The sequence below is a fragment of the Dreissena polymorpha genome, chromosome 16 (assembly GCF_020536995.1).
Source record: "Dreissena polymorpha isolate Duluth1 chromosome 16, UMN_Dpol_1.0, whole genome shotgun sequence".
Lineage (NCBI taxonomy): Eukaryota > Metazoa > Mollusca > Bivalvia > Myida > Dreissenidae > Dreissena > Dreissena polymorpha.
Window position 1 is genome coordinate 17,134,060 of NC_068370.1, and position 13,300 is coordinate 17,147,359.

A 13,300-nucleotide genomic window follows, 5' to 3' on the forward strand; every position below is an offset into this window, starting at 1 on the left:
TCATGTCATAAATTCAGTATAGCACTGTTTTGTATGAAATGACGTTTCAATTCAATGAGTATCATTACATGTTGTGCTGATCAGCGTGTGTTGATAATAATTCAATTGTTCGAGTACATCGATATTCAAAATTAATTGATTAATTGTAGAATTATACATCATTAAATACCAATGGTTGCCAAGGAAACAAAAAAGTTATTTTTTTCATATTTATAACAATTTTAAAGAATTTAATACATCAAATAACAGGAAAATCGACAAAATAAGTTCTAGACAGATATGGAGCATCGTAAACACATTTATAATATTCAAAATACATGCACATTTTCTAGAAATAGGTGTGTATTCAGAAATTAAACATTTTGAATAGCTACCAACTTGACGGCCACAAAAATAACTGCTCATGATACAATTGGTGTTGTGCATCTATACTGCCATATTTTGTTTTTATTTATTTAGCAATTTTATTTGTTTTGTTTGTTCAAAATCATTTATATGAAAACAAAAGTAGAAATTCAATCTAATAATTCCTGGTATAACATTATTTCAAGTAATGAACGATTGTAAGAGATATATCCGTTGTGAGTTTATTTCTATTCCATCTGTCAAACGTACCTCATTGCATCCGCGTTTGTTTTGCATTCCGCACAAGCTAATCAGGGACGACACTTTCCGCCTAAACACGATTTTTGCTAAGGAGAGACTGTCTTTTAACGAAAAATAGAGTTAACGTGGAAAGTGTCGTCCTTGATAAGCGTGTGCGGTCTGCAAGAAAAAAAAACGAGCATGCATTAAACATCGTTTTCCATGAGCTCGAATGTTTGCAAGCGTGTCAGTCAATGAGTGCTTGGCTCACAATAACCTACAAGTTAACAGTTCTTTTCCATAAAGCGACAATGCGAATTGTATATCGCATCCGTATTTCACTCGAAATTTGTGACGATACGAGACTTTGCATCAATGAGTTGTGTAGGCAGGCTTCCTGCCACATGCCACGTATCACTGACATGTGGCAATAGGTCACACGTATCAGCACCACGTATTGATATGAAGACATTTGTTATATATTTACTGTAATTTTAACTTGAATGTAAAATTGAAATTATTAATGTCATGTCAGTTCAGCATTTTGGACGTTTTTAATATTGCTAAATGGCTTTCACTTGATGGGTAGACCTGGATAGACGTAAAGGAATCGAAGTAATGAATATATTCCTTTTTATCTCTATATTGGTGCAGCGCTTAAATTGGCAACACTTGGACGCTACTTTAACGATATTTAAAAAAGTAGTGAACCTCACAAAAATCGCATAAATCAAGTTATATTCAGTAGGCATTTGTTGAATATTTTGGGAACATTTCGGCTTCTTGGTATAGGAAAAAGCCTAAATTGCGTAAACTATGACTATAAAAGTAACTTTATCAGCCACCCTTCTTTAAAAAGTTAAAATTGCTTGGAAATACTATTATTCAATTGATCTGTTTGCTCAAGCAACATCTATTTAGTTAAAAAAGAAAAACAATAGCACTTCTTTGTATGAAGTTATTTTTATATTTTTAAAAGGGTATGGTTGAGTTATATAGTAAATTTGGAATTTTGATCAGCTTATTCTACTTAATGTTGACTCTCGCTTGAATTTAACTTTTTCTTATCTGTTCGGTGTTGACATGTCTTTAAATACTTCTTTATATTTCTTAATAGATAATTTGCAGTGCTCAAAAACTCATGCCGATCTTGAGGTTACACATTTATAAGCCTTTGACAATACCAGTTTATGCACACAACACGATGCATTGATTTCATAATTGTCACATTTGGGAACATTAAATGTGCACATGCGCAGTATGATAAATAGCGCCCCGTCCACCTTTGTCATGAATTTGAATTTACCACAGTTAGTTCAATTATCCTAACCGATCAAAGTACACAAACGTGCCCGCCCCACTGAGTTGACCGTGGGTCATGTTAACATTTGAATTCTATGAATTTTTTTCCAGTTTGCTATTTTATAATTGACTTAAATGCAGAATCCAGAATGGCTAGATGAACTATTGTTCACAGTGACTAGGTTTAGACTTATACTTGTTTTGGTAATTATACTAATGAATTCAATACGTATTTAATTGTTGTCTTATAATAATTAAATCTATAATTATATGCATAATATTCACTGTATTTATACGTTTAGTTTTGGTTAAAAACTACTTACTAAATAAGTAGTCAGGTTTATACTTATGGCTTAATAGTCAAATATGAGTGGAAGATGAGTGGTACCGGTATTTTGTGTAAAACAAACAAGAATGCATTTAAGTTTGTATTCTGCCCTGACTTTCAGCCATCTCAACGGCTATATCGTTTCATGCAGAATGTAGTTGATGTAAGCGATCAACCCGATGACACAGATTTAAAAAAAACAGACACATTCCGAAAATCTTTTGTTTGCACGTTTGCAGCGATTATTTATTTTTTCACCCATCGTTTTCTATAGTCCGGGACCATTATCGAACACAAATAATTATAATAAGAGAAAAAAAAATTCTGTTCACGTTTCAAGATGTTCGAACAAAAGATTTGACTCAACGTGAACCAGTTTTGACAAATGTTCCGACCAAATTATGAAGATTTGGCAATTAATGAAGGGTTTTCATATGGTAAATGTTTACGTTGCAAGAATGGAAGACGGAAAAAAGTGATCACATAAGCTCATCATCAGCACATTAATTGCTTATACATCTTTTACATTTAACTGTGACCCTGACCTTAGACGTAAGGACACGGTTCTTTACGCGACACTCTGTTAATACATGTTTTTCAGTCAATTTTGGACAAAATAATGCTTCGGACAAAATTGGAGGAGTTTATTTCATTTATTGGACATTGACTTATGACCAATGGTCTGGTTCTTTCTCTCAATATTCCGTCCCACCATGGATCACGACTGCACAGTTGTTGTGAAACTCCATCCATTATGCATAGTTTACAAAGTCTTATCCGTCGTAGGTTCCATTATCAGTGGTGTTCACGTAATACGCAATTAATATTTGCAGTTGGTTGGCGCACTTTGTAGCCATTATTACATTTTATCGGCATTATGTTGACTAAGTTGGTGTGCGATACTGTGTATGCCATATTGTTATTTCTTGTATTGTAGTATTATTGATGTTGCTGTGGAATTTACTCAAAATATAATTGTTGTTATGCATGGGACTTCTTGAAGTTTCTGTAATTTGAGCTGTTAATAATATACTTAAGTCGTATTGTATTGATAACACCGAATAGATATAACAGAAAAAGTATAACATTAAACTTGTTAACCATCAGTTTAAAATAATAAATCATTAAAAGACTGTGACAGTTCTGTAATCTTGTGTTTTTCCAGACACTTGCTGTCGTGATACATTAACTTCATATGAAGCCTAAGAATTTCTTTGTCAGAACACATATAAAGGAAATATCTTGAATCCCGATGGACTTTGGAAAAAGTGACATTGTTTATGTTATCTTCTTTTAATTTCCAGACTCTCGAAAGATTGTCAATTGTAATTGACTTCTAAGAATCATAATCAACATAAGGTGTTGTCAACAACGTTTAAACAACAACAACATTATATTTTAAATAGTGATTGTGTTTGAAAATCTAGCTTTTTTGACAGATCCTGTTAGTGTTCTCCCGATCGGTGCCATGCAGGTCATTGTCCTGTTCGGTAGTACACTAGGTGTTATCCTTTTTATTTTCTAAACATTTCTTAAGTTCTTTACGGATGGTTGAAGTATTTGTTTAGCTCACCTGAACACAACGTGCTCATGGTGAGCTTTTGTGATCGTATTTTGTCCGTCATGTGAGGCCGCCGCGCGTCGTCTGTCGTCAACACTTTCCTTATTAGCACTCTAAAAGCCACAAGTATTGCCCAATCATTATGAAACTTTATCAGATCATTTGTTTCAATAAGATATTGGCCGTGTTCGGAAAATGATCACTTGGGGTCCAAAACTAAGTCACTAGGTCAAATTAAAGAAAAACGTTTTGAACACTATAGGTCACATTTACTTCTCAATCTTCATGAATCTTGGTCAAAACATTTGTTATAATTGTATCCTAGCCGGATTAAAAATGGTTCCGGGCCGTTAAAAAACAGGCGACGTACTTTTTCTTATATGGCTATGTGAAACATCTAGAAGTCACATTTAAAGCACAATGAAACTTGCTCATATGATATTCTTTTTAACAATTTCTGGGTCGTGTTCGAAAATGGTTCCTGTCCGTTGAAAAACGTGGTCACCGAAGGCGGGTCGTTTTCTTTTTATTGATATAGTGAAACTTTGCTAACACTATAGAAGTCACATTTTTTGTCAAATCATGATGAAAATTGCTCCGAACAATTGTTATAACGAAATCTCGGCAGGGTTTGAGAGTGGTTCCGGTCCGTTTTAAAAAACATGACCGCCAGGGGGCGGACTAATTGTCCTTATATGGCTATGTGAAACATTGTTAACACTCTAAGTCAGTGTTTGTCAAATCATCGTGAACATTCAATTTGGTCGTGACGACGTCTAGGTAGTGCAGTGCTATAGATAAGGGATTGATTTATGCTGTCGATCAAGAACAAACAATATACACAAATCAAATTATAGTTTTATTCAGTTTTAACAAGTACTAAATGACTAGCGAGAGTAAACATGCAGTAAACATACGAACACAAGATAAGCACGTATTCTTCATTTAAAAATTTTGATTTTGAATAACTGCAAAACTCTGTCCCATCCAACTGCATTTTCTCGAGCAAAGCATTAGTACGTTCCCGTGCACTACATGTCCGGATACAAATTAGTGAAAATTAAACCAGACGATAGTTCTGTCTTGCGCTAGCTCTAACTGCACTCACTGCCCGTGGGTGGGGACGTATTATGCCCTCTTGAAGTACACTGTAGCCGTGACAACGCCCACGGTCATGGTCTGAAAGATTAAGTAAGAATAAGCTCATGTTTAAATGTGACATACTGATGACTTGCAAACGTCTACATCTAATCGCAAAAACAGCAAACGGTGTTACCCGGATATACCATCTAATCCGTAGAAACAAACGACCTAGACTCATTTTATGTACCGATTGTATCATCAATCAGATAATTATAGCTTATATGGTTTATGTCTATACGAGGATTTTGCAATTTTCCGATTTATTTGTACCCCCATATATTTCGTTTTGTCCAAATGAAGTAAATGAACTGCACTAAGTATTCCCATGTATTTGTTGTCTTGAGTAGATAGCAAAAATGATATTAAAAAGACTATTAATAAAACGCTAATTATCAACACGAACTTCGCAAAAACATTCTTGAATCTCTCTATATATTCCTATTTTTACTACTGCGTTACTAAGAGTGAAATATACAAAGCGTTTAACAAATGAAAAAGATGAATCAAGAGTCACGTTATTCTATTAATCGATGCTAATTTAACTCCTTGTAAACGTATTAATGTTTAATCACTATATTCACAACCATCACAACGTGTTCTTTCTATTTTAAATAGTCCCGCCGTTTTACTCGTGATACCAATGTGAGTGATATCCAATAAAAGTACAATTTACATATGATAATGTATATCCATCAATGGAAAATCCAAATTTACAGCTTCTGGTAGCCATGGTAACGTACCGACACGAGCTGGTCCCCCTGCACCTCGCGCGTAATCACTATGGTAACGGGGCCTGCCTTCTGCGTCTCCACCATCCTCTCTCCGTCCATAGTCACCGTGCACTTCAGAGTATCAAAACAGTTATCTTTCCAGTTTGCGGAATATGTTAAATATATAGAGAACTCATGCAACCTGACTATACAATTATTAACAGAAATTAAAAGAAGTAAGTTCATAAAGCGTGTATACACTTGACCTCTCGCTCTGCACACAACTCAATAGTGTACAGCTGTCAATGACAGTATTTTAATAACTTCACAATAGTTCTATGTACCATCTAGTTATGTTCAGCATCCACCACAATTTAGTTGGGAAATAAAGCATATAATAATTGACCATGAATACATGTATTTATATGTTTATATTTATATCAATGTATATTCCTTTTTAATGAACATGTAGTTTTAGTCAAGCCAGTGAAAATGTGCTTGACAAATAGTAAAAAAATATATGTATGTATGACGTATGGCATTCACAGTGTGTTCATTGTTTATTGAATAAACCATATTACAACTATGAAAGCGATAAATACAATCAAAAATGGAAATGTGAATTGAACATATTGAGCCTCGAGCGTGAAACTAATGAATCGTATAAAGACAAGTCACCATAGGGAAAAGAGTACGCCATTCACAATGTTAAAGTATAACAAACATAGGCATACTTCTTGTGTATCAGCGGTTACTTTGATGACAATGACCGTTGAATTATATATACAGGTATGCTACAATGGCATTTCCTTTCAATGCGCACCGACAAGCTTTTCTAAGCGTACATTCCTCACACATCGACACAGAGTAAGTCGATGTTTCTATACCTGGACATCCTGGCCAGTGAGAGACTTGGATCTGAACTCCTCGCCGACCTTGAATGTCTTGTACTCGACCTTGTCGCTGACGGTTGTCTTCAGGCTCCATGAGTCGCCGTTCTGGGAGATGTTCATGGTCGGCTTGCTTTTCTTGATGATCTCCTTCAGGTTATCTGGCACGGCTGCAAACACACGGGGACAATAAAGAAACATTTACCTGCGCAATACTTTTACAAGCAGGTCCCTCGAGCACCATGGAGAGACTAGAAACGCTTAAAATGTCCTTAAAAGGCGTTTCTAAAATCTGCATGACTAAATACACTTCCAATCAAATCCCGATTTAAGGGCAAACCCGTTAAATAAACAATCAAAGCCATAATACAAAACGTAAAGCAATACACATTGACTACTAATGCAAACTGTTATAACATTGTTAAATGAAATCGTTTTCAAATACAAAAGACTTCGTGTAATACAAGGCTTTAAACAACCGATGGCAGCATGCAATACCGTTGATTCAACTATTATACTAAGTAGCGTATTGAGAAATAACTATCATTGCGTTAAGTGTATGGTACAATACTGCGATACATATATAAAATATAAAACTACATTGGACCGTGATGGTGCAAATAGTAAATATAATTTAATTCACTACGCCAGAACCCACTTTACCTATATGCGATACTGAAATATTGCTCAAAGTCTCCGATTCAAGCCTGGATGAGTATTGATATATTTCAGTGAGACTGGCCACGCATCTTAAGTCTACAATACTACTAATACTACACCGGCGTATTGACTGGTTCAGAAGTGACAACTATTCTACGTTACCACAAACGAAAACGACCTTGGCCCGCACGCATGTTCACAGTAAAAACCGGAGGATGTTCGTTACGTTAGTGGCATTCAAGTTATTTAAGCGGGAAGTCCTTCGTTTTTCCTAACATGTGTGATTTAAAATCATTTGGTGTAACAACAACAGGTCACCTAATGGTAAGTTTTTATTAAATTAAAGGAAGAACAGGTATCATGTAATTATTTGGAATGTCCATTAATATGAAAAAAATCAATTTCTTCAAACTGTATCCTTTCTCAGCTCTAAATCAAAGCGCTGTAGGCACTGAAGGCCTGAGGCTAAATTAAGTGTGACATAAAATGCATTTAGGCTTTATTGTCCGAATTTTTCCCTTTTGTAAGAATGTATAGGGATTACCCTATCGGTTGAGTGGAGAAGCTCAGAGACGGTAAGAAACGACAATATTTGTGTATAAACAACAGTGCACATAGACGGTGGAGGACTACACGATACTGGCGGTGGGAACGAAAACCTTTTGTTCAACTCTACAGATTTGGTAAAGGTTCGTCTACGGTGAAGATATACAACAAAAACAACATGGCCACAAAAAACTGTTATTATTGGCGTCAAATAAATCACTTTCAATAGCCTAAAAAAGCTTTCTATTACATAATAAATAGATCAGGAAAACACTCACACTTCCTTTATAATGGGTAAACAAAAGAAAATGCACTTACCCTGGTAAAGAACGGTGTACAGATAGTGTACTTTGTCTCATGTAGAACTTTTCGCGCTCGATTTGCGCGCTCGATCTGCGCAGTAAAATACCATATCCAGTTACTTCGTCTATTTCCGAGAATGATCGTGAATATTTTTTGTTTCATTTTCTGTTTTCTTGAATGTCTTGTCAACGAAAAGTAAAATAACAATATTGTAAAATATGTTTATAAATACCAAATATAATGTCTTCAAAAATGTCTCAAAAATTCTTCTCACTGTCTTCGTAAACATAGGTATCTTTTCGATCTAGACTGTCAAGTGAGGAACTTATTCTCGCATGAATATGCAAACAATAAAAACTATGTCGTAGCCAATGCTTAGCAATTTTGCTTCAATACTATTTTTTACACTTTTGATGACACTGTGTTATATAGAAATGTTCTGTATTTACAAGGCGGGTTTTTAAGTTCTGCGAAGAACTACTTTTATTGCGCATGAATTAAGTGGTAAATCGGAGTTTTGGGAATGTGGTTTTCGGCAGCCAGCCAATTTGGACAGGCTTAGAAATTGGTATCATTACTATGGCCTTGGGGCTACGCCCCAGGCCAAAAACATCGCACATGAAAATGCACGTGATCTAAAAAAGTTGTTATGACTTTGTGTTTTTTCCCCTGAACATAATACTAATATTTAAGTTTACAGATGCCAACAGGTGTAACGTTATCTAAACAAGTTGTTATGACTTTGTGTTTTTTTCCCCTGAAAATAATACTAATATTTAAGTTTACAGATGCCAACAGGTGTAATCAAAAGCGCACCGTAAATCATTATTTTGAATTGAATTTCGTTTTCAGCGAATCATACTTATATAAGTCTGCATACCTTAAAATAAGAGCTCACCATACATGAATTTCTAAATCATTGCTCAGTTCAAAGAGGTTAGAAACACAGTAATCACTTAGTACATATGTTACATTAAGTAGCAATCCAGTACTGTAGAATAACAAATAATTATCAGGATGCAAACATACATTTTCAAGAAATTATTCACCGCCGGTCAGCTACGAACAGATTGGCATGCATACATCCTCCCGCAAATAGCGATATTTAACAGACATGGCCCACGATGAAAGAATGAAGTGACATAAGGTTTATATCAATTCTGCTGTGATTATATTAATTATTCGACTTAACATTGTTAGGCTACTGTAAACTTGTAATGAACTTCAGTGCATCTTCTGCTTCTTTAAATATATACCATGTTGTTGAAAGGTGAGAGAGTGTACCAGTGCAACATTTCAGTTGCTTCGATGTGCACCAATATATAATCAAGCGCTTTTCACATTAAGATTGCTGGAGCCGTATTCACCAATGTACGTAAGTCTCAAATCTTAGACTCAGCTCCAGTTTCTCACTCACACTCAGACTCAGCCTTACAAAACTTAATTCACGAAACATAAAATGGTTAGTTTTAGACTCAGACTCAGTAAGATAAGTCTCAAATGCTAAGTCTACAGTGTTTAGACTTACGCCATACAATCATGACGTAACGTCGTTTGAGCGTTTACTTTACAAAATGGCCGCCGCACGAGCTTCTCGCGTAATAATAATAATATTATTGAAATAGTGTATCTAGATCGTACCAACCATTTGGAGATTTATAGGGATATTGAACATTACAGACGGCATCGTTTTACCAGACCAGGAATCGTATTTATTTGCAATATTTGCAAGGAATAGTTTGCAATACGATGCGGAGTCTGCCAGTTCCGGTCGCCCTGGCAGTGTGTATACTTTCCCGAGCAACGTGGCAAGTGGCGACAGTCAAAAATCATAAAAAAGCGACATTTAAAGTTATGGTAGCCAGAACTTTGTACTTGTAGACCTGTGCACAGGTCAATAATATTTTGACAGCTAGAGTGTTGAATTTGTCAAATTTCCAGCTGGTACGACGCCGTTCGTTCGAAACAAGAACTTGGTGCGATCGCTGATACGTGAGTCATTTGCGATGTGTGCATTTTGCAATTGTTCTTATTTATTGTAAACAACTGTCAAATTCATAATTCTCCGCGTTTGTTTGTTTTTTTTTTCGTGAAAATAATCTCCAAACTGAATGAACGTGAACATGCACTAATTTTATGGATAATACTTGTTGTTTGAATGAAAAAGTAATAACATATAACTTGCATGTATCATAAACTATAATAATGGATATTCTCTAAATATGGAAACCTATTTGAAAACGTTTACAAGACATTTACTTCGCATAAATTTTGATTTCATTACTATTACAAATCTATTTATAGATGTAGGAATTTACTTATAGATATGTATATGCCTTCAAGAGTTACACTGCCATGACGCAGTTGGTAGCGCATCGGTGCTCCAGATTATTATATCGCCGACTAGTCGGTGGTTCGAAATTACATCGGGTAATTTTTTTTCTCGCAACATTTTCAATAAAAATTATGACAATTATTTTTTTATTCTTGGTCTTTAATGTTATGTGAATTCATGTTTATTAATTTAAAAAAAAAGGTGCTATAAATAATGTGTATATTATACGCCCTGTTAAGAAGATATAGGGTACACCTGAATCCATATGTGCATCTGTCCTTGTGTCTATCTATGTTGTAATTGAGTTCCAATACAAAATGTATTTTTGCGACAAATGCTGTAGAACGATGACATTAAATTTGATTATCAAGTTGAGACACATCAGCATATTGCATCACTTCTGACATAAGGCAGAACTTTCATTCAATATAATTCACATAAATGCACCGATCACAATCCATTTATATCAATATCTATTTACTTATTAATATCGTAAGTTTTCCAAAAAATGGGTCAATTTTAAAAGATTAACTTTCAAGTTTTCCAAGTACTTTGGGGTGCATTGATTGCACGCATGTGCATATCAAGAAGCCAGTGAACCATGTAGAAGACTACATAGGGCGAAAGGGCATTCCCACCATCAACGATCAGGTATGGCGTTACAGTCAGTTATGTGCAAGTCTAAATGCAATCGCTTTTCTTTGATACTTTATTTTAAACACAAATATTTAATGAAACAACTGTATGTTAATTTTAACAGTTTGCCATTAGCAATATAAGAAACATATCATCAGCATTTTATCAAATACCTAAGAAAAAATGTACAAAAATATGTCTTATTTTGTTAGTGTAATATAACATGTTTTATGTTAACAGGCTGTGTATGACGCCAGCTACTGAATAACGAGCTTCACTCAAGTTCACTGCCAGTTGGCCAGGGCGAAAGTATGATGCCAGGATTTGTTGATGTCTAATTTCAAATTCACAGAACTGTATCTATCATTATTCTGGAATTTCATTCAGTTCATTGAATGAAGAATTTTATTATTATTAATGATGTATATCTTGTAAGCAAATAATATCAAGAAGTGTCCCAAGACACCGCATTCAACTAATATTCCTCTTTGAATGTAGAATGTATTTTATCTGTCAGTAACATAATACAATGACCAATGTAATATTTGACCTACATTTCTTCAAGCACACAAATATTGACTGGAATTTTATAAGTACAAAAAGGGACATAATCATATTTTTATCATAGAAATATGAGAATGCCCCTTTTTGATTAAAAAAAAACTTATTATTTTGTGTGCAACTGCTCCATAACTCTATTATTTCTAATATAGACTTTCTATTTCAGAAATAATAGAGTTTTGAAGTAGTTGCACAAAAAAATAATAAGATCCTTTTAATTACAAAAAGGGGAATAAATCTACTACTAGTATATAACATGTCAGAGTTATAGCACTTGGTCACGTATTGACACTAAACACATCTTTTTCTCCAAATGTATTATTTCAATTTCTACAGTCAACTTTTTTTTTTTTATTCTATTTTTTCTTAGTCTTTTTCCATCGGTTTCTCTGTAAGTTTTGTTAAGGTATCTCCTTGTGATCTCTTGTCGGTCTTCTTTGTGAGCGCTGCAAAAATGGATAAAAAGTGTGATTTGTATAAATGGACTTGTTCTCATATTATGATCTTCAAAGGTTAAAAAATTAATACATATATATCACATAATCTATGTATGCATTGGTACTATGCATTGGTACTTAGTTTTAACATATTTGATGCTAATTATGTTTCAACCAATGCATGACTTTTGTTGCATATTACATAACAACATATTATACAGTACTCGCTTTGTCAGATGGTATTGTCAGTATAGTTTTAAGAACTGGAATTCCATCCATGCAAGTTAATTATTAACTCTAAATTAATTGTATGCACTGCACTACCCTCCAATTAGAGCTACCTAAGTGATAAGTTTACCAATATTTAAATTTTCAAGATTTGTTCCAGAGAATTTGAAATCTTAATTTAAAGATATCCAAAGCTTACATTCTTTCCACTTCATGCCTCTACTTTCATGACTGGTACACTCTGAAATCACATAAAAAAATATAGTGTCACTTTAAAAATCTAAATTAATTTAATCCAGTGATGTTTTTAATGCAATAAAATGGACAACTAATGTTAATATACTATACTTAAGTTAATGTATAATAATCCCAGTGTTAACTTTCAAACACAATGTTTAATGTTAATTTAATGCATGTTTTTTTTTTCTTTTATTTTGTTTTATATAAGGGTGAATCTCTATTATATTGTATACTGTGTTGAATGTGATGTATACAATATAAGTCATATGGTTTGCATTTTCAATGTTCTATACATATGGTTAATGGTTTGCATATATAGTATTATCTATTTATTTACCATATGTTCTTCTCTGCTGGCTGTTGTGGCACTCTCACTGCTTTGTAACGCATATGAAGAAGCTGCAAAAATAAACCGCAAAAATTAATTCAAACATATAACTTTGTAAAACACTTAGGCACATACGCTTATGCTTATTAATAATAATAACATGTTGCAATTATGCCTAGATTTGATGTATCTGTAACAAAAAAAACAAAAACAGTTAATTCAAAGTTAATTTAGTATGGAACAAGAGATGTGTTTGTTAGAAACAATGCTCCCTACTGCGCCGCTTTGAACATATTTATTTGTTTACCGTTGACCTTGAAGGATGTTACTTTAGGTTTGGCATTTAATGTATTTTGTTACAAAAAAGTGGATTAATTATTATTATTAAAGAGTCGCTATAAATATAAGTCAGTTCAGTGAACATGTTACATTATACTGACTATATATATATTACAAACTCAGAAGCTATAAAATGCTACATAATAAATGCTAAATTATGATAGCCAA

At 33.9% G+C, this 13,300-nt stretch overlaps 1 protein-coding gene and 1 long non-coding RNA gene across 2 annotated transcripts in view; both read right to left on the minus strand.

The window, feature by feature from the left end:
- Positions 1-4,622: 4,622 nt before the first annotated feature.
- The window catches only part of LOC127862594 (sodium/calcium exchanger regulatory protein 1-like), a 14,894-nt gene continuing 6,216 nt past the window's right edge, over positions 4,623-13,300 (minus strand). The window contains exons 2-4 of the mRNA XM_052401784.1: positions 6,517-6,689; positions 5,660-5,761; positions 4,623-4,955 (exon numbers count right to left, since the gene is read on the minus strand). Of these exons, the coding sequence (XP_052257744.1) occupies positions 4,905-4,955; positions 5,660-5,761; positions 6,517-6,689 (326 nt within the window). The 3' untranslated portion in view covers positions 4,623-4,904. The remainder of the gene's footprint in view (positions 4,956-5,659; positions 5,762-6,516; positions 6,690-13,300) is intronic.
- Positions 11,055-13,300, minus strand: part of LOC127862595 (uncharacterized) — a 2,270-nt gene continuing 24 nt past the window's right edge. The window contains exons 1-3 of the long non-coding RNA XR_008040695.1: positions 12,803-13,300; positions 12,425-12,466; positions 11,055-12,006 (exon numbers count right to left, since the gene is read on the minus strand). The exon at positions 12,803-13,300 is cut by the window's right edge and continues 24 nt beyond it. This is a non-coding gene — a long non-coding RNA (uncharacterized LOC127862595). The remainder of the gene's footprint in view (positions 12,007-12,424; positions 12,467-12,802) is intronic.